At 44.7% G+C, this 22,044-nt stretch overlaps 1 protein-coding gene across 6 annotated transcripts; it reads right to left on the minus strand.

Annotated features, from left to right (window-relative positions):
- Positions 1-1,303: 1,303 nt before the first annotated feature.
- Positions 1,304-20,804, minus strand: map6a (microtubule-associated protein 6a). Of its 6 annotated transcripts, XM_030101631.1 has the most exons (5): positions 19,899-20,804; positions 7,867-8,080; positions 7,521-7,735; positions 3,289-3,399; positions 1,304-1,824 (listed from the first exon to the last, which is right to left on the minus strand). In XM_030101631.1, the coding sequence occupies exons 1-5, from the start codon at positions 20,621-20,623 to the stop codon at positions 1,683-1,685; spliced, it is 1,407 nt and encodes a 468-aa protein (XP_029957491.1). In that variant the 5' UTR covers positions 20,624-20,804; the 3' UTR covers positions 1,304-1,682. The 6 variants fall into 6 exon arrangements, with proteins under 6 accessions (XP_029957491.1, XP_029957494.1, XP_029957492.1 ...); XM_030101634.1 differs by lacking the exon at positions 3,289-3,399 and having other exon boundaries at positions 7,558-7,735; XM_030101632.1 differs by lacking the exon at positions 3,289-3,399.
- Positions 20,805-22,044: the final 1,240 nt, after the last annotated feature.

Raw genomic sequence — 22,044 nt, forward strand, 5'->3', positions numbered from 1 at the left:
ATCAAACAACTGAACCCTGGTTTATATGCTTCAAATACAACTCAAATAAATAACAAAAATTCATGATCTGTAATGAAATAAAACAGACGATAAAGATGGGAGGAGTAGGGCAGAAGAGTCTGGTTCCAGTTCAGGTCTTGTCTGAAGAGTCCTGGTCTGGATTTTGGTCTCAGGTTGCTTAGAGGATAAAGTGAGATGTGTCAAGTCTTGATATTGAGCGCATTTCGTCCAGACTTGATTCCCGGTGCAGCAGGAATCGTTTCCTATAGTGTTAAAGATGTTTCAAGTTGTAATCAATATTCTGTGGAGAATAATGAAAAAAGCAGAATAGACACTTTATCTGATACTTAATGTCCCATCTTTTATGATTCATGATATATGATTTAGCAAACTCATCCCTATAATACATCTATAGAAAAAGAAATGACCATTTCTAAACATGGAAATGAAAAAAACTGAAGAGATCTGTGTGAATATCGTAAATTAAGCATTAAAAACTTTAAAGCTGCGTGGATGAAGCCACTGAACTACAGAAATGTTCAACTGGTGGCCCGTGGGCCACTTATGGGACACATCAACACATTTTATGTCCCAAAAGAAATGAAAACATTACTGGTTTCACAAGTAATAATCAAATGATGTTCATTTTAAGCACGTTTACATTCATTATCAAATGAATTAATCCTGACTATTTGATGTTTATTTAACTCTAAAAGTATAAAAAAAAAAACCTATATTTGACTCAAATTAAAGAGAATTCTTCTAAATTCTCATCATTGATGCGTTTGATCATCATTTGACTCTTTGGTAGTGAAGATCTTCTTCTTCTGCTGCTCACATTGTGCCGTTGTTCATGATGTTGCTGGACCCCAAAGTTTTCTTTATTCTCCCCATCAATGAAGTGGAATATTCACCCAGTTTTTTCAGACTGACTCCGTTTCATGTTTTAGTAATCAAACCCCTCCAGCTGCGAGTGTGCAGGACTCTCAAAGGAAAAGCAGAACTCTTGTCTTTGATATTACACACACTCTATTTCTGCCTCCACGGCCCATCGCGTCGTCTAAGTGGAGCTTTCAAGTCAAGTTTATTTTTGGAAAACACTTTGTTACGCTGCTCATGTTTCGCAGTCTCGTGTATTCAGACCCAAACCTACTGAATATGCCGAAATAGAAAGTGGAAATAAGGAAATTATAACGTGTGTCTGTTGTAAAATGTTTTGCTGTTATTACTAAGTGAGGTTCAAGTAACCTTTAATGCACAGACACACACAGGAAGAACATGAAAACTACGCACAGCAAAAATCAAACCACAAAAATTACACCACAGCGTAACAACCTGCATATTATGCGTATTTATTTACACTAAAACCAGTCAGGATACAGTACAGTGTTTTGTCATTGTTAAGCACTTCATGGTGTGTTCGTACTAATAATGCTGACGTGGTCCTTCAAAAGAAACGGCATGAAACCAGAAAAATGATGTAGCACCTTTTGCAATAACAGCCGGAGACGCTGGAGCCTGAAGCTGTTTCAAACATGCGTGGTTGAAAGATGTGGAAAGCGTTTTTTTTTTCTTTTTTCTTCTTCTGTACTTATTCTTTACTGGGATTCACCTCTTTCTTTCTAATCCAATTTGAATACTAAATATTTACAGCGCAGAGCGGCAGTCTCTGGTGGAAGGAGCTACTCGGTTTGGTTGACATCTAGGGCGAAGCGTACGACTCCGCCGCTCCTCCGGGGCTCGGACCTCTCCAGAAGTGGTTCTCCTCCAGCAGCACCCTGGGAATGATGATGACCGGATCGGAGAGGCTCGTCCTGAGCATCTCTAGGAGGCAGCACATGGTTAAGATGGCAGAGAGAGAGAGAAAGAGAGACGTGATGAGGCATGTGAGGCACGGGCGAGTCATTGGCTTGAGCTGAGCTGAGCTGAGCTGAGCACCCTGTGACCGCTCATTTCCCCGCAAAGAGAAAAGACAAAGACGCAGGCTTCTTTGCTTGTTAACTTGGAAACGTGTATTACGTTTTAAAAAAAGAAAACAAAAGAGATAAATCACGTAGGTGTGAGATTTAAAAAGGGTTTGGTCAGGGAATTTGGTGGAGGGGAGACGTTACAGGACACTGCAATGAGGGTCTCGGGGTGTTCGGTAAATAACAGCTAACAGGATGCAGGACGTGGTGGAGACGAGCTCCAGACCACGTCCGAGCAGAAATCAATCAGGTCATCAACATGCACTTACAATTTCCTCTTGAAACGCGTGTTTTTCCACAGCGGCGTCGCGTCGCTCATTCCATTCATACTCACCCGTCGGCATGCTAACGCTACACAGAGTGCACGGCCTAGTCCAGGCTACTCAGCCTGAACTCAGATTGCAGGTCCAACAGAAAACAGTGGCAGCATGCTTCAGAAAGAACATAAAGATGTGAGAATGTCAACAGAGCATGAGACTTTTGCCCGAAGCAAAGTGCGTACGGCTGTGAATAGGCGGGTCCGACCGGGACCTCGGTCATGCAGGTTGAAGGTGCATCACGGCAGCCTGTCGGAGTGGACCGGACCTTAAAGGAACCAGACATGTAGGACCCGTTTACACAACCGCTTCAAGTGAAAACGCTGAACTTTGGTTGGGTTTTGTGTGTCGGGGGCACAGAAAACGCAAATTTCTGAGAATTTTTGGTGTTTTTTTAAACGGGGAAAGTGCTAATTTTTGAAAATGCTCTGTCTCCATGGAAACAGAACAAAACGCAACCTTCCAAAGTAACGCTCAAACGCCGTTTCAAGCGCCAAATTCAGGAGAAATTCTTCTGGATTTGGTAGTTTTAGAGTTGACTGTCACTGTAATGACAATCCAACGACTTTGAATACCAGCATTGTTAATGTTTCTAGCGTATTATTATGTTCTTGTGTGTGGTTTCATTTTATAGCCAACCAGCAGCACAGGCTATTGGCCAAACACGTTAACTACTATACATCAATTCATAATGTGAAACTTTTCTGAAGCGAAAATGTTGGATTTTCACTTGAAATGTTGTGTAATCGGGGTGGTAGGATATGACAGCAGGCAGGCCCCCTCTCACCCCGCCTCCTACTCTACTGTCCATATGGAAGAGAACTACAGGGGGGCTGGAGATAATGTGGCGGTTCACCAGGAAAAAAAGTAAACAAAAACAACAAAACTGTGCCACTGGAATAGAAAGAAACCCAAAGTGAAACACAACTCTGAAATACGAGCATGTATGAATGGGAATGAGTGGCATTTGTGGTCTCTGCTGCTGTTCCTCGCGATCGGGTTACCTGGGATTGGGAAGCGCACAGCCCCACAGGTGTTGCTTTAGAGTCTGCACCCAGCCAATATCTCGGATTGGCTGGCAGAGCTGTATGTAGTGGTACTGTTTTAGCACAACCCTTCAAATGAATCAGAATGTCACTCATTAGCACAGGACAGAGTGGACACAGCATCATCTCAAACTGAAGAACGAGCAAGAACAATGTGTATTTAGCAAGTGTAGCGTCACACACGTGGCTGCTTTTCGTAACTTAGAGGCCCAGAGAAGCACATGACATCTTATTCTGGAACAAGTATCTGCGCATCCTTTCGCGTGCATGTTGCTCCCGCAAACTCGCCGAGTCCTTCGAATATATTGAGACACGATGCAGAAAAATAATATATTCTCCAGGTTCTCAGGCGTCAGAGCAACATGCAGCGCCCGGAAAAGACGTCAGAGCTCAGGCCAGAATGCAGCGCAGTCTTAGATAAGCATAGAAAGAAGTTGTGAGAGCCATAAAAAAAGAAAGAAATAAAAAGAATAAAAAGGAGACAAATTCTCTTCCATGTGGATTAGGTTTCACAAATGTCATCTGTCACAAAGACAAAAAGACTGGGACAGGAGGAACGCCGACAGATACCTGCAACCGCTAAGCTCTGACAGAAAAGAAGCAAAGAAGACACTGCTTTTTCTGCTTTTTTTTTTTTTTTTGGCATTTATTTGTAATGTTTCATTAAATATGAGCAAGCAGATAGAACACAAGCACGTCACAGTATTTTTCTTTGTTTTTCTTGTTTTTTGTTGCCCAAAAAAAAAAAAAAAACATGACTTTCTTCACCATACTTTCTATCCTTATTTGTCTAGCAGTCACAAAGATAGCACCGGGTGTGTGTACGCGTGTGGATGTGTGTGTGTGTGTGTGTGTGTGTGTGTGTGTAGCACTGTTTACACTTGCTGACCCCCCTCCCTTGAGTAACATCAGAAACCACCCCCACCTTCCATCCCCAACCAAAGGCTGCAAAATGCTAATGAGTGAAGCCCCCCCCCCCCCCCCGCCCCATTCCCTGGAGGGTGGAGGTGGAGCGTCAAGACGCCACAGAAAAAAAGACAGTCGGATGATGGAGGGAGAGATGCCAAGAAGCAGAACTCATGAGAGCAATGACGTGTGTGTGTGTGTGTGTGTGTGTGTGTGTGTGTGGAGTACAACAATAGTTTAACCTGTACAGTGCTCCTCTAATCTTTCAGTACGTGGTAAACCAGCTTTGGACTAACGCTCCGCCCTGCTAGCATATATAGACTAATATAAGCTGTATTTACAAAGGAGGTTATCATTCATTTGAACAGATAAAACAGTTTAAACCACCTACTTCACGTTCCCCTCAGAACCAACACATTTCAGAACCGGCCTCGTCAAACCAGCACGCTCTCTGGACAGATTTAGCCGAATGCGGATTCAACTGAGCGAGAGGAGAGAGTTCATGTGAATTCACGTTTCTTGAGAAAAGCGAACCCAGCAGAGCATTGCCCCTGAGCTAAAAGTCTGCCTGACCTTTTGTACTCCACAAAAAGTGCTGCAGGAATGATTCAGAAAACCTGGATATGCAGTACGTGAGCATTAAAACCACTTCTGCGCTCTCAATGCCAACCCAGTGGTGTTTTAATGTGAAGATTTCCACTTTGTCAATAAATCTATTAACAGATAAAATATAATTCTCAATTCATGTGACTGTGTTGTTGGCTTTTACTCGAACATCAGTCATCATGAATGACAGTTTTAAGCATTTTTTTTGAAAGAATGAAACCATCCAGAAATCTGCAGCAAAACAGTCATGCTAACATGCTAACTGTTAGCCTACAAAAATATACCCTCTTTCTACTGCTAATTTATAAAGTCTCAGAGTTTACTTCTTTGTTATTATTCTTCCTGTTATTACAGATTTAACAGTTAAATATCAGAAGAGAGCTGTGAAAATAGTTGGGAATTAAAGGATTTAAAGTGAGGGGCATGGCAGGATCATTGCACCAGAGATTTAAATTGATTGTATATTGAGGTAAATTATCGATCACGGATCATATTGGAAACTATTTATCTTCTTGATAGTGTCCTTCAGGCAGTCATAGCTTTATGTTGTCCATATGGAATTAATTCATGGCCCCATATCTGCAGCCACAGCCTCAAAGTTACATAGACATGTATACGAAGCAGATGCCGCCATCTTGGATGAGGACAGCTTCACCTCCAGTACATTCACTTCTATTGCAGAAGGACGTTTTTACACAGTTCAAGTAAGCACAAATTACTCAAGACAGACACACAGTGATAATCTAGGATGATTTTGTGTATGGAACATTTTATTAAATTGTAACAGTCATTGGTATGTTAGCTTATCTGATAATATGTCTATGAACTGTCCTGTCTGAGGGTCTGAGGGCGGCAGATTATTCGGCCATGCTTGTTATTCTAAGACAAATATCACTCATATCTTACGCACTAAACCAAACACGATAGCATATAGTATTGCAATAATGATATGATTTGCAATAAATACAGACAAATAGATTAATTTAATTATTTTGTAACCTTAAGATTTGTTTTTTTCAAATAACAGCACAATTGATTAAAATGTTTTCGTTAGTTAAGCATTCAAATTCTATAATGAGATGATCAATCGGGTTTGGAAATTCTGTCATTGGGAGTTTGCAGAGCATGAATAAACAGTTCACTGTGCTTTTTGCGATTTTGCTAAATATGTGATAAATTCTGCAGCCACAGACGGAATATACTTGACTTTTCTCCCATTGCAGACACATAGTAAAAGGGCAATACCGCTGCTTGTTCTTAAAACTACAGAGACATCTCTTCAGTAGAAAAGACAAAAAAAAACAAAACAAAAAAAAAAAAACCCATCACTTTCGGTATATTGTTTGGTTTATAATGGAATAAATAAGATGAACATAGATGTGCAGTGGACGATGAATGGAGATTTGTGCTTCAGCTCTAACAGCTCGTCAGTTTTGATGTGAAACAATGGCGTTCGGCGGCTCTCTGAGCCGTCCGCTACCGTCTCGTGTCAGTCTAATCAGATTGGATACGGTCACCCTCAGCGCAGAAACGCCAAACAGACTGTGTGTGCTGATGCTCACGCCTCACGGAGGGATCCGTCCTGTTCGTAAAACACTGTGTTGGAGGTGATTACCAGCGAGACTGACAGCTGTGTGTTTGGCAGACGGGACACACAAAAAAAACCACACGACTTAACATTTCCCAGCTCCACTGAACCTCTCTCATTCTGAAAACATTTAAATGGCGCTACAACCGTGTTATCTAATTCTCTCAGAGTACTCAGCCGCTATGCAAATGACTGGTGTTTAATGCATAATCAGTTTAGCGTGACCCAGATGATATGCTGGCAGCAATTTGGGAGGTTTATAAAATGGTTGCTTTTCTTGACGTGGGTGGAAAAGTATTCGGAGCAACGCGTGACAGAGTTTAAAGATGAGACACTTCATAACAAAATGACATTGAACAGGAAGCTGGGATGGTGACTCTGCCCGGCGCAGCGGCGTGAGCAGAGAGAACGCAGCGGGTTACAGAGAAACAAGCCATGGATCAGACCACTCGTCATGATTTACCCAGCAGGACATTTATCAAAGATTTTCAGGTTTGCAGTTCGTTTGGGTGCAGAAACCGAATCGAAACGCCAATTTATTTGACAACAAAGTCCCAAAAAGAAGAGAGGAGAGAAATGAATCCTTGATAAACTCGAAGCAATCTGTTGGGTCGATCAAAGCCAACCCTCCAGAATTGCTTGTCGGCGGCGGGCCCATGCAACAGAAGAGCCGTCCATTGGCTAGCTTGGCAGCCAGTAGCCATGGCAACCTGGAGATGGAGGCGAGCGGAGTGGGGGGGGGGGGTTGTTGATGGTGGTGGGTGGTGGGCATCAAATGGCGGAGAGAAGGGAAGAGGATGCTCCCGCCCACTCCTTACTATAGCGGCCTGGTATAGCGTGAGGCGTGAGCAGCGAATGGGATGTCATGTTCAGATCCCCACATCTTAGTCTAGTGTCACAGTACGAACGCAGCCAGGAGGTAGTGACAGAGGACAGAGGGGGAGGATGAGAGAGAAGAGGGGAAAGAGGGAGAAACAGATGAGAACAAAGAACCTCCAATCAATTTTGCAGCCTCTGTGTTTTTGTTTTCCCCCAGAAATAAGAAAGAAAGAAAGAAAAAAAAGGAGAAGTAGTGCTAAATGATTTTTACTCTTTTGCCTCAGCCAGTTTGTTGTTCATCTCTTTACTTTTCTCCTTGTCCCCCACCGCCGGCCGGTTCTCGGGCTGGTTCTCCGAGGCGGTCTTCCTGGAGCCCCTGGCCGCCGCGCTCTGCTTATCTTTGGCTTTCTTCGCCGGCTTGCCCTGGCCCGCGGCGGCGGCTCCGGCCTTTTTGGGTTTAGAGCGAGGGACACTATACCTGTCAACCTGAAGACGTCGGACAGTGAGGAAAAGGTTCCTGAGCTGAAAGGCCTCATTTCATTCGTTCATTTCTGAGCTGTGCAATGAGATGAGCATGAGAACAGTGAAGACGCCGTCCTGAGACTGAAGCTCCTCACCTGCTTGCCGGGGTCGATGTAAGGCTCGCTGTACAGGCTGCGTATCCTCCTCCTCTCCTGGGCCTTGTTGTCGGCGGGCTGCAGCGGCGCCTGTCCCTTGAAGGTGGCGCTGTAGCTGGTCTCCAGACTGGTCTTCTCGTCTGGGGGCAGGTACTGGGACTTGGCCCGGATCATCTTTACCGGCTTCACGTCTCTGTAAGCCTTGAACTCGGTTCTGAGAGGGAAACAGGAGGAAATCATGAGACGCTGGCTGCAGGCTTTGAGGACATTTTTAGCTTTCTTGATAACACTTTCATATTGTCTGTACTGCAGCGCGAGTTTTGAACATCGAAATGTTCAAAGTGTTGATGTGAAAATTGATGTGATTGATGGAAATCAACTCCCTCTGTGCTTCTTACGCTAACCAAGTTTCATGAACATGCATACCGAAGAAGCATCAACAACAACAGCAAGACCGCCAGGAGAGGTGCGTGAACCTTGAACAACAGAGTAATTCATCATTTAATCCATGTGAAAATCCACCCGTAAATCAATCTTTTGTACCTGTCGGGAGGGTCAGTAACAGCAAGGAGGGTTCAAGGAGGCGAGAGAGGACAGACGATCCCCCAGAAACATCAGAATGTGCCGTCAGGCCGACTGTAAGACACAGAGCTCTGCGCTTCAGTTCAGATCTGCTGTTCTCCCTCTGCTGCTCCGCTCAGCTCCTCAAGATTCATAATTCATGTACGGGATTGATCGCCTTGAATAAAACGCTGCAAGGAAGCAAAGCACCGTACGATGTCAATGTTGAACTCCCCCAACAGAAGGAAACGACCTCTGAGATGTTTGCAGCTGTATTTCTGAATGCGTCATTTCCTTGTTTGCCCTGCATTTCTACTTGAATTCTCTTTAGTTACTGAATTAAGACCAGCTAGTGTCGGAGGTGAGTGGTGCATTAGGCTGTGTGTCAGCAGTCGGAGGGAGGAGGTCTGCACCACGCTTTGATATTCTGTAAGTCCTCACACAGCAGTTTTTAAAAAGGTCAGCGGCAGCACGCCGTTCTGCTTAAGGACCTTCGCTATGGATGGACGTACAACAGACAGTCTGCTCAGATCCAATGTATATAATCACAAAATAGTTATAGATAATCAGAAAAAGACATTGAGGCCAATGTATTATGAGATTTCACCGAAACTTGACACAGGTGAGGCCTTGGCGGTCTTGACCTTCGGCCCGCTCCACCTGCCGAGGCCGACTTTGAGAGAGGAGGAACATATAAAGAAATCCCCTCTCTGTGTCTCGTAGATGTTTGGTTAACAAGACCGTGACAGACGAGATGAAAACGCAGAGCCTGCGGCGTGTGATCGTCGCCAGGCGCAGGATTCCCTGCTGTTCAGGTCCAGTTTCTCCACTGTAAAGCTATTATAGCTTGACGAAGGTTTTTCCAAATGTCCTCCATGTCTGGATTTTATGGCTCAACAGCGTAATTGTGCATAATAGGAGTATTTTAAACCCGGTGAACTAATCTGAGTGCATTGTGGAGTCCTTGGTGTCCTGCTGGGATGAAGCAGGTGATTATGAAGCCCTCCGGTCAAATGACACCAATCAGCCGTCCTCTGTGCTCCCGCTGCAGGAACACACACTCCAGCCCTGCACACACACATCGCTCCGTTACAGTCAGTGGAAGGCATCCGTCCTCAGAGTGGACTCAATCAGTCAGCTGGTCACAGCAGCAGCAGCGGGGGTCAAACTGCCGAATCGCAGAGAGATGGACGGACGCTCGGTGAGGAAATAGGAGGAGAGCTCAAGCGATGGAGCACAAGCTGCTTCTACGGCGAGGTTCTGACCGACTGACGTGACCTTGAGACGAAATGTAACCGGAGACAATAAACCGGTGCAGAGTGAAGGTGAAAACCTGGAAAATATGGTTTATTTTTGCTGCAGATTACAACATAACATAAAGGGACAGTTTTGAAGGTTCCTGTTTAAGAATGTTAGTAACAGTTTGCGTTCCTGTCAGGCTTTGGCTTCACTGTAATGTTTTAAATGATCAGAGATAATAGAGATTGTTTAACTGACCGGTGTGTTTACGTTGACAGTATTGGGGTCTAAAGGAGATAATCAAACAGCAGCTGGACGGGAATCTCTCCTATAAAACACAATCAGACTGGATCATTTACATTTATCATAATCAGCGAATATTCACAAATTAAACGTGATGCTGCTGAGGGGTTAGGTGAACAGCTGCTCTGGTCTGAACGAATATCAGAATATCAAACCAAGAGACTTCACCTAAATTCCTGGAGTGAAAGGAAAACGACTCCATCAGTAAAAATCTTGAAATGCTGAAAGGTAAACAAGTCAGAATCCAACACAGGTGAATCCAATCACAGGTTACTGAGCTTAAAGCTACTTTGCTGTTCAAACCGTTATCTTTGTATTTTGTAAATAGTCTTGTGCTTTGACATGAACTGCGCAACTGGACCGCCAATGTCACTGATTGTTTGATCGATCTGTGCTGCTAATCAGTGAACATCAAAAGTTTATTTACTTCTTTCCACCCCCTTTCATTCAGATATTGGTTTTATACATGCATGATGCATTTAAGTTGTATGGTTTTCTTTTTAAAGATTGAAATAAAGAATGACGAGATGAGATTTCAATCAATAAAGGCTTATTAACTCATCTTTTTGAGTCCAAGCAGGAGGGAAATATTAGAAAAACACTGTTTTAGTGATTTGAGGTATATTAATAGAGTCACCATTACCAGAAAGGTTCAGACAATATCAAGTCTGGACTAAAATATCCAAATTAAAAAAGCTGTGCCGTACGCTGCCGCAACTTCTGATGGAATCATTTATCAAACTAATTTATGTGGAAAGTCTCCTCTCCATATAGTGAGTTCGAAATCATTCAAGCTGAAATCAGCTGTCAGGCGTTGCACAACTGGATAAAAGAAAACTTCATCAAGACGTGGAAAGCGACTTCATACGTGAGGCGACAAAGGACTGAGTGATGTTTCCACTTAAAGACATCAATGTGAGGAGGAGAGGTGGAAATCACTCCGAGGGCTCGTTACGTAACCGGAGCGAAGTCCTCGCTCAAGAAACCACCAAGAGAAGAAGACAGGTTACACAACAACGTCCAAGGCCACGAGCACAACGCAGCCACATGACGCCGTGTGTGTGTGTGTGTGTGTGTGTGTGTGTGTGTGTGTGTGTGAAAAAGACAGAATGCCAGTACAGGCAGGGTTCACCGTGTGAAAAACGGGCCTGTACTGTAACATTGCAGCCATTCACTGACATATGAGTGTGTAACAATCCCGCCTGTGTGTGAGAGGCCAGTGTGTACTTGGTACTGGTGCCGGGAAAGCTTCTTCGGTTCAGCGGCCGCCGTGTCACGAAGCTGCGTCTCGTCTCTCGTTGGTAAAATGAAGGCGAAAACCGTGGTTCATACGAGGCTCCTGCATTCAGCTGAGGAAACACGAGCTCGGCGCTCGCTTGGCGCCTCGGGCGGCGGAGAATGAAGCAGGAGAGGCTGTTTTCACATAATACACCTTCTGTCTGACCACACTGGAATCAATCAGCTGTGTGTGTGTGTGCTGCGTGAAAAACCCGTCGTTATTCATCCTTCAGAACACGTGATTCAATATCTGAGCAACAATCTGAGAAAAACATTTCATTTCCTGTAAGGTGAGACATTTAAACCTGTGCAGAGAACAACGCATCATAAACATGAACAACGGCGAGAACAAGTCGCGTTTTCCTCCATCTCTAACAGGTCGGAGCATTTCCAAATAGCTGTTTCCCCCCGTTTCCATGGAAACAAAGCGTTTTCAAAGCGAGCAACACTGTCATGTGAACGGACACCAACAACGATCCAAACGTTTTCCTCTTTTGTTTTCAGCTCGGTAGACGAAGGTTTTGAATTCAGATTTGTCAGAAATTGCCAGAAGTTTGCGTTTTCGGTCGAATTAACCTCAGTGAGACACTGCTGGAGGGTTAATGTCCAAATCTGTTGAGTTATCTGAACATTAAATATTTAAAAAACACCAATACTGAAATCCGAATCAATGGGAATAAAAAGCATGAATAACCAAGTTGTCTTTATCTCAAACATCTACAGACATTCATGTCGCCCTTCCCAGCAGGTCGGAGTCATTTTTCATGACCGCAGCACTCGTCCACCGTTTCTATAAATAGAGGAACGTGCAGTTCGCCACGGCACATCCATCACCGAGCGAGATTCACCCTGCGATCAGCGCAAAGCGGCTCGGAGCGTTTGGTGACTAAACCTGGGCGACTCTATGTGCTCTACTTCTATTGGACGGACGCCACAATGACCCAAATATGAAGAGTTGTGTGAACAATCTGAATTCAGCAGATTTACAGGAGACGCTTTTAATGATGAAACCTCCGCTGGTTTCTGTTTCTTCGAGATTCTTGCAGAAAATGAATCCAAGAAGAGGAAAAGCTCTCAGCAAAAAGAAAGAGAAGATAAATGAAGCAGTGTTTTTTGGAGAACAGAACTTTTTCCTAATAAATTGAAGTCATCTGTCATCTTTATTTTTCTCTTCTCTGTGTTTAATTTGGGAAAACGAAGCAGCCCTCCGGTCAGTGAGTCAGCGGGGTCCGGGCTGCGTTTTCATGATATCACAGAGTAAATCTGCTTTTGGAGGGCCGACCCCGCCGACCCCCCCCGACCCCCCCGACCCCGCCGCGGCGGACGAGATGCGTGGAGAAGGGACTGGCCGCCGCGGCCGAGCGCTGGCAGCGATGAGGCTGGAACCCGGCCAGGGTACAGCACCGCTGAGCCGCACATCGGCCCGGCGCTCGCACAATCTGGACGGCCCACGGCGAGAGAGGAAGCCACCGGAACCAAACGCCAGCGCTGCACCGCTCTGCGCCGAGGGCTCAGAACGATTTCACTGTCAGCTCGTTATTTGGATTATTCTGGACTCAGAACGAGCTGCAGAGAAATGCAGGAGATAAAGAGCAAACATGCAGACACGACAACGTTTTCAAGCGGAAACTGTAAATTTCTGTTTTGGCCGTCTGTTTATAAAGTAAAGCAATCAGCAGCTGAAATGTTGGCACTGCAGAGACGCAAAGAGGTTACAACAAAGCAATTAGGGTGAAAGTTATTGCAGTGACACGGTTCTCTCTGTGTGGCAGTTCCAGCGGGACACGAATCAAACTGTTTTAAACGCTGATCAATAGAGTGAACTGGGTCGCATATCGCAGAGACGCAGCTCGGCGGGATGTGAAACAGCTCGAGAGAGAGCAGAAAATCCACCAGCAGGCTCAACAGATCACACACACACACACACACACACACACACACACACACACACACACACACACACCACATGACCGAGGCTTCACTGCAGAAAACCGGATTTTAAAGTGCTGCACTCAATAGTACTCAGGAAATGTTCCAAAATCTGCACAACAAAAAGCCAACAGTCATTAAATACTCAGCAATATTACAACAGAAAGATGCGATAATAGGGGAAAAGGATGATCCAAATCGATAGGATCGATGCTCTCCAGGCCGTGCAGCACATCGCGGGTCAGAAACTGGAAGATCTCATCGAGAAAATGAGTTAAATACAACATGGAAACCAAAAAGACGGTTTACAAGAAGAGAGAGAGCTGAGACACATCGGCACAGGTGAGTCCAGGATAAAAACAGCGTATAAGAGACAGCAGGTAGCTGGTAGGAGGAAGTCCTGCACAGATGGACACATCCTGTAAAAACCTTCCGGGTGTCTCGTCGCTCCGTTCGAGCACAAACACACACTTGAGTGTATCTTCGTTTAAAGTTCACGAACTGTGTTGATTTATCTGTTTTCATGGTTTCTTTGCTCCAAGTGTCTGTTTTTCCACCTTGTGTCGGGTAAAGGGTGCCAGTAGCCGGGGGGAGGACGGGGGGAGTCCACCCCCCCTCTGGTCAACCCATCCCCCCATCCCCCATGTGCTGAATTATTTCTGTCCCAGGGAGGAATAAAAGCTCCCTCCCTCCGATGCAATACATCAAATAACTCCATCCATCCGTCTTCAAAGGCCGTGCAGGGCTGGAGGTCAGACCCAGCTGATCGAGTCACTTTCTGCTTTGGTTGGATTTAAAACGGTCAAGTTCACACGACAGCGTCTCCAGTGGAACGCATCGCTTTTCTAATTTGTGTTTCCACGGCAGCATTTTGAAAACGATGGACGTTTACAATGAAATGGCAGAAACTTTTCTGAATATTTTCTTTTTTGTTCATCCTTTATTCCCTCTTCTCTTTTTCTTATTTCTTCAGTATTTTCTGTAACATTTTAGTCGATCGACTTCCGCAGTGTACGTCTGCATTACTGCATTCATTTCTGTCCATGCTAATTTTTAATCATCAGTCCATTAATAAGACAAATTCATGTGGAAGTGGAGACAAAATTTCGCAAAGAATCCACTTTATGATGGACAAACAAAACATATAATGTGCTGAAATAGTGCATGAGACACTGAGTCCTCATCAACAGCGTCTTCCCAACTCCAGTCACAATAAATCCCAGTCTGACGACAACATTTCGAGGATTTCTAGAGGATTTTTTAGCCCTTTCTAGCCAGTTGGTTGTATTCTGGACTCCGACATTCAGAGGATCCAGAGGATGGAGGAGCCCACGCGCTCCGTCACACGGCGAGGGCGGAGCCTGGCTGCTGGTCAATACTCCCCCCTTCCTCTGGGATCACTTGGCTTCCTCTCTGTAACTTTTCAGGCTTTACAAACAGAAGAATTTCCCACGTTACAACTGTGAGCCCTGGAAAGACAGCCGGCTCTCTCGGGTTTTCTGACGGCAGTGTTTGTTTCCGTCTGCTCAACACGATCCAGGCCCTTCGGCCGGTACCCGCTCAGCACTTTCTATCTGTAGGATCATCCATCAAGAGTCTCAGTGGAGCTTAAAGGTTGTTGCCGCAACACCAGAGCCAAAGATCTCCAGTTTTCCTCTGTTTCTGTCTGCACTGTCCTTCCACTGAGCAGTAAAGCGGAAGAGAACAGCTGGAGACGGGAAGGACTGTTTGCTCTGTTTCGGAAGCTTCTTCCCCCAAGTAATCAGGATTATGACTTCCTCCGAGGACGGAGGCGACGAGCTGCTCTCATCAGCTTTCATCAGTTTACATTAACAAGAAAGTGATTTGGAATGACAATAAAGACGCTTGTTGTCGATGAAATCCGATTCACACGTTCATTAACCTGAGATCGAGCGCATGCTTGTGAGCCTCCGTCCAATCGGAGGCGACGTTAATAGACCCGCGGTGAGAGCGCGCGTCGATACTCAAGGTCAAAGAGGTCGTAATGGTGTGATGGATGAAGAACGACTGAACCTGCCGATGGTGGACTCGCTTCCTACTGCTGGTCGGCTCTGAGTCCACACTGAGGTTATCTGAGTTACAGAATCTTACATAAGTCATCCACGCCGACAATCGGATGTAAACTCACTGTAATCAGATATGATCGGATCCGATTAGACTGCTTATATAAGAGCTGAACTCATGCAGCTGTGGAATCGGAGCGGCGGACATCTGCAGGGATGCTGGGATTGTATTTGGGAATCAGCAGCGACTAAAACGTGCTCATTGTGCTTTCAGGCAGCAGAAAATCTGAATGAATTAGCCATTTTAGTAGTGTCCCCCCCCCACCCCCCCCCCCCCCCCCCCCCCCCCCCTTTTCCCCGGTTCCTGTGTGTCGGAGTGTTTCTGCATTCAGTGCATGTCAGGGGGAACACGAGGCTTTGCAGACTGCCTAAGAGGATCATTCTGAAATCCAGCAGAATCCACTGGCTTTGTCACAGCGTGCTGTCTGCGAGCATGCATCCGGGCATGTCCTGCAAACGTGACCCAAAATGGATTGAGCACTTTTGTTCGTGGAAACTCTCCAGAGTGGAGAGTTTAAAAAAGAAAGCAGCTTCTGTGAGAAATGTGTCAAAAGATGGTACGCTGCAGGAATGACAATTAAAAAAAAAAAAAAAAAAACCTCCTCGATGTTCCTGCTGAACCCGGTGAACCCTCTGTAGCAGCCGAATGTCTTTCATCAGCTGACACACATCACATAACGCAACCATTCCCCTGACAGGACGGAGAATGGTCTCTGTCAGAGCTTGAAATTCTGGAAAAAAAAGACAATAAAACATCGCCCACTCCTCCCGGAGACTCACTGGCGCTCAAAAGACGGGCTTTCTGAGCGCGAGGCAGCGAGCGGAGACTGGAGGGGGCTCGTGAACACAGCGGTTTCCAAAACAACCATGCAAAAAAAAAAAAAAAAGCCTTTAGCGTTTTCCCAGGTGATGCACAGAAGGGGAGCCTTTGTGCTCAGAAAGCTCTCTGTGGACAAACAGGAAAGGAAAGTGTCTTCCACACAAAAGAGGGAAGAAGGGCTTCGTGTTGGATTGGTGCAAATTAAGCACCACTAAAGCACCAAGGATGGACTCGAAACTGGGTTTTAAGAAAGTGTTGCTTTTATGGGAGCTATAAAAACTGAGACATCAACAATTGATGCAAAAGTCTGATGGAGAATAGCTACAATATAAACACTGAGGCTTTCATTACAGACCATTCAGACACCCTGTGTTCGGCCATCGGGGTAAAATAACTTCATTCTGGCTGCAATCAACTGGAAATATGTGCATCTATCAGCAATCAGCAAAGAGAGCTAAAAAGAAAAGCATCTGAAAATTAAACATTGGCACAAAACCATTCAAATGTGTGAGCAGCTGAAAAAAATCTCCAGATGCTTCATTTCTGTTTACGCTCAAAAATGAAAAATGATGACTCACATAAAATAATAACAGCTTTTTTGTATTTTTTTTTTTTAAAGAAATCTGCGACGGAATCGCACTTAGACTGCGTCATCGTGTCTATTTGGTTCAACATTAGCGTGGAGAAGACGACACTCAGAGCCAGAACCGTCACATCCATGGGAAAAGCACAATCCAGGGAAACTATTACGCCTTAAAATACAGTTAATCTGTCATTTGTGATTCAATTAATCAAATACAATGATAAAAGTGATTAAAAATGAACTTACCAAAGCAAAGCGTATCAGAATAATGTACAGGCTTTACAGACGTTTGAGATGAAGGACAATCCAACCTGATCGTCTGTTTGCTGCCTGTTCTTAATGTTTATACTGTTTGCTTTAAGTCTTCAGTGAGTGTTTCTATTCTATTACGTCTTTTTCTTCTGAAATAGTCAAATAGGTTTTGTGCCATAAAGTATCTCAATGCTTGAACACTGGATTCTTCTGTCGAGGATCTATTTGGATTTTAAAATGCAGCCCTGCTAAGTAACGCTTGCTTTCATATTTAAGAAAAAAAGTAATCGGATTACACATTTTTCTCTGTATACTTTAACAGATTACTTTTTTTTTTTACACCCTAATTACAAAACACTGTTAAATGTAATCTGTAACCCCCGAGGCCTGAGTATCCCTCACTGAATTTCTTTAGAGACTGTCGAGGTCCACAAGAGACTCCAACCTGCTGAATCACCGAGAGAAACAAAGACAAACTTGCACTGAGAAGTTTAAACTGGAAGGTTTTTGAGGATTTCTTTGTCCCGTTCAGCCTGCATTCAACAGTCCTGAGCCGTACATTACTGAGTGCCATCGTCCCTCATCCAGTGTATTATTATTATTATTTGCATTAGACACGTTTTAAATTAATGGAGTGGAAGAAACGCTGTCGGGTCACCTGATGTGAACAAGTTGTCATTTTTTTCCAACACATCAGTGATAAGAAGTGATTTCAGTCTCTCGGGATCTGGATTCTCCTCGTGTTGAAGCATTCATATGGCAGCATGTGAAATTATCCTACAGCTGACCTGCTTGTCATGGCGGTGGTGGGGGCGGGGGCGGGGGTGGGGGCCTGGCCTCCGACAGTCTAACAGGAAACAGACTTCAGCAGCAGCGACAGAAAGACAGCAGCATGACGGCGCCCGGGGAGGCCGGCGTACAGTCGCACAGTGAGACGGTGAGCCTGACGTGCGTGACTGGACGCTCATCTGTCCACCCGTCCCCGATCGGCCCCCCCGGGAGACGTTACGTAACGGGAGACGGGGAGACGAGCCCAGCGGACCTGGACGTCCACAGCGGCTGACTGCAGCTCTCTGCAGAGACGCTCCGAGCCGACGGCACGCTCAGCGTCTCACTCTTCCTTCTGTCACTCACTGAAAAACAACTGATACACTGTAAAAAAAAAAAAAAAAAAACAGGCCAAAAACCTGGATAATTGAATTTTCTCAAACTGTTTTTGAAGATAGTTCATATACTTTACAGTTGTAGTTAAAAGAAAACCATTCAAACCAAACGAAGCAAATTGAAGCATATGCACAGAAAATGATTTTCTCCATTGTGAATTAAAGTTAAAAATAGAAGAATCTGCTGATTAACACTGAGAGAACAATGTGACTGAAACAAACTATAGTTTTTGTGTTGAAAAACTCCTCCAGGTGGAATTTGTTTATAAATAACAGTGAGAAATCAGAATAGAATAGAATAGAATAAAAAATACTTCATTGATCCCTAAGGCCTAAATGAACAGACTAGACAAGAAGAATGTCATGTAAAAAAAGAATAAGATAATAAATTAGCAAATTTTAACATGTATAAAGCTTCGTAATTAATAAATATATACATATACATATACACTATGAATTATTTCCTTAATGCTCCTTAATGTTTTCCTTAATGTTTTCAAAATACACTTATTTACAACAAATTTTGATATCTACAGCACTAATGAAAGACTTAACATTGTTTATAGAGAATACGTATTTTTATACTTAAGTGACTTTTTACGTCAACACTATAATTATACGACATTTGTTTTTGATCCAATATTCACTAAATTCATACAAATTTAATGAATAATTAGCGACAACTTATAAAGTATTTTCAAAAAAATAAAGAATTAGTCTTAGAGCAACTTTCTGGATACTAACTGCATTTATGCTTGAACCTCGGTCCTCCATGGACTGTAACATAATTCAACACTCATCAATCACAGGATATTGATTTGATTTAGAGACGTGCAGAGCAGTGACTCCAGTGTGTAAACACAATAAAGTGAGAGCTGAGTGAAGTGTGTGTCTGTGGAGCCGCAGGTTGAACTCCCCTCCTGGGCTCCAGCCTCCTGCATGGAGGAAGCTCCCGTTCAGCTCTCGGAGTGTGTGTCGAGCCTCCGAATAATACTGTGAGTAAATGATTCAGGGGGATGGATGAAGGGGGGAGGGGGGGTCAAGCACATCTGATGCTGAGAACCATCACTATCCTCTTTGTGCAACAATTTCTAAGTATTTCAGATTGTTGGTTGAAATGTTCTCCTGTTGCTCCATTACAATAAATATAACCAAATTAAAAACTAAGATGAAAGGTGAAATGGATTTGAACTGTTCTTTACTATTTTCCGTTTTCCATTTCATTTATTCTCTCTCCATGGTAGTACATGAAAGCAACAATTACAAGTAGTTACATTTTGCAAAATGCACATGCATACCATGAGGAGAACAGGGGCAGGGTGAAGACCCAGTCTTTTTTATTCCTACCCCTTTCTTTTTAGAAAATCAGTTAATTTCTCTTAGATGACCTCAAGCATTCTGAACGAAAGCATAAGTAACTACTAAAATATATCATAAGAACATACTTGCATGCAGTCAAAAACATATATGGACTTGTTTACACATTTTATTCCTTTTCATATAAGATAAATGTCTTTTCTTTATATTTGCATTTAAATTGATTAATGTTTGAACAGCATTTTAATGTCCTATCTAATAAATTCCACTTTGTGACACCAATCACTGAGACGATCACAGCTGAAAACTGTGATTTATTGTTCACCTGTAACAGAGATGACTCAGACTAGAAACTCGTGCAGAGCCAGATGTGTGAAGACTTCATTTCAGACAGAGTCAGAAGAACCTGCGCTTCCTGACATCTGTTTGACCTCTATGACCCCAGCCCACACACACACAAACGCACACGCACACACACACACCGTGACAGTGTCTGGACTCACTTGTAGGAGCTTCCGGCCGTGATCTCCTCCCGGATCTGCCGGTTGACAGCGTCCGCCGGCCTCCCTCTGCCCTCCCCCTCCACCTTCAGCACCACCTTCTTCTCCGCCTCGTGCTTGCCGGGCCTCTTCCTCCTCTCGTGGCCCTGCAGCAGGTCCTTCTCCTGCACCTTGTCGGCGATGGCGCTCTTCTCCACGCCGCACTCAGGGTCCGACAGCGCGGCGCGCTGCTTGGAGTGCCTGGCCCGGTCCCGCTCCCGGTCCCGGTCCCGGTCCCGGGGCCGCTCGTCCTGCTTGGGTATCCAGGGGTGGTCGTACCTCTTGGGGATGGGCCAGGGCTTGAAGTCCTTCTGGTACTGGGTCTCGCTGTTGAACGGCGTCTCGGGCTCGTGGTACTGGTTCTTGGGCTTGCAGCTCGGCTCCGGTCGCACCTTCCAGTGCTTGAAGTCCTCGCGCATCACCGAGCTGCACACGCGCTCCTCGGACACGCACCTGCGCGGCCCGCGTGCCGCCGCCGTGGCGGTGCGGGACGCCGCTCCGCGCGACGGCTGCGTTTCTATGGCGACCCGGGCCTGGGGAGGGTGGAGCGGCGGCTGCAGCTGGATGTGCTGCATCTCCGACACGTCCGTGTACTTGGTGAAAACCAGAGGCACCGCAATGTCAGCCTTGTCCAGCTGGTTCCAGAAGCGGGCCATGCAGCACGCCCTGCTGATGCAGGGCCACGCCATGCTTCCACGACGACGCCGATTCCCAGGAAGATTAAAACAACAACACCTCTCCACACTCCGGTATCCTGACACGGGAGAACCAAGATGTCCGTGTACGAGGCTGTATGGATAGGCTCCACTGTTTGGTGTTAAATGCGGCTCGTGCGTAAATCCATAGCTGCTGCAAGAATACGATCTGAACTAGTAAAAAACAAGAATACTAATTAGAATTAAAAATCATCCGCAGGTACGTGCGCTGTGTTTGTGAGCGTCCGCTGTGTCCGTGCGTCCTGCTACATCACTCCACAGCAGGGCACTGCAAGGAAAACCGGCCCCGCCCTCCTGCTCAGCATCCCGGAGACACTACGCCGTGCCTCAGCACGGAAATAAAAGCACTAAAAACACTCCTCCATACAGAATGTGTCACTCAATATCAAGATCCCGCCAGAAATTTATCAAAAATTGCAAAATTGTGCGTGCGTAAAATTACGCACACGGAAAGCCACACCTTGCAGGCATTTCATTGGCCAACGGTGAAAATCTGGAGCCATAAATTCTTCAGTACGTGAGTAACTCATATTTTGAAACGTGAAGTATCCGGGTCCGGTGGCTCTGATAAGCACGTTGAGCTTGACGCACGCGACGTGTCTTTACGCACAGGCGTATTGACACAAGAGCGCGTCCTTCATCACCACTCTTTATTTCTTTTTTAAATTAAACTCCAAGAAGCAACAAATCACAAAGACTTTCTTGTCTGATAAAAATCTAAATAATAAAATTAAATTAACATGTTACTGTTTGTTGGAAATTCATGAATAGTTAATGAATTAGGAGACCAAAAAACAAAAATCCCTGAAAACATAACATTAACTAAAGCCCAACAGAGAAACCATAAGAGAAGTCTTTGCTCCATCTTGTCCCTGATTCATGCAACGTTTCTTTTCTAACAAAGGACACCCATTACTGGCAGCCTGTGCCGGCAAATAGTCGAACCCATGAATAATGCCAACTCATTACGCACCCCGAGGGCCTGATTCATATTAGACTCCAGTTTCTGAGACATCTGAAAGAAACACACATGATCTAAAGAGGGGAGGTTTTAAAATGAATCCTGACAGCTCGCTCCAGGAGCTGAAATCTGGCTTCTCAGCTTTCAAATTTAACATTTCTCCTCCTTTCTCATGCATTTTTCTTCTTTTCTTTATTTGTCTGTGAGTGTAAGTAAAACATTAAGTGAGTGATTGAGTGAGTTCTCGGGATTAAGCAGTAATGGGGTAATTAAAGGGGATAAGAATAGAGTGAATTAATAGTTTATGAAGGTGTGATCAAAGGGCAGAGCAGAGAGTGGCAATCAGACCCATTGGTTGTGGATAATAGCAGCGTAACACATGCTAATGAGAGAGAGATTAAAGCCAAAGGTACTCCAGACGGCTCATGAAAAA

Source organism: Salarias fasciatus, chromosome 10 (assembly GCF_902148845.1).
Source record: "Salarias fasciatus chromosome 10, fSalaFa1.1, whole genome shotgun sequence".
Lineage (NCBI taxonomy): Eukaryota > Metazoa > Chordata > Actinopteri > Blenniiformes > Blenniidae > Salarias > Salarias fasciatus.

Bases quoted from the DNA above. Each gene is read 5' to 3' on its own strand.
- map6a (XM_030101631.1), bottom strand. From the start codon at position 20,623: ATGGCGTGGCCCTGCATCAGCAGGGCGTGCTGCATGGCCCGCTTCTGG. The intron at 3,400-7,520 runs GTAAAAATCATT...ATTCATTTGAAG, and splicing joins AAACTGGCTGAGGCAAAAGA to GGTTGTGCTAAAACAGTACC. The intron at 1,825-3,288 runs GTAACCCGATCG...GCTGCCTCCTAG, and splicing joins TGTGCGCTTCCCAATCCCAG to AGATGCTCAGGACGAGCCTC.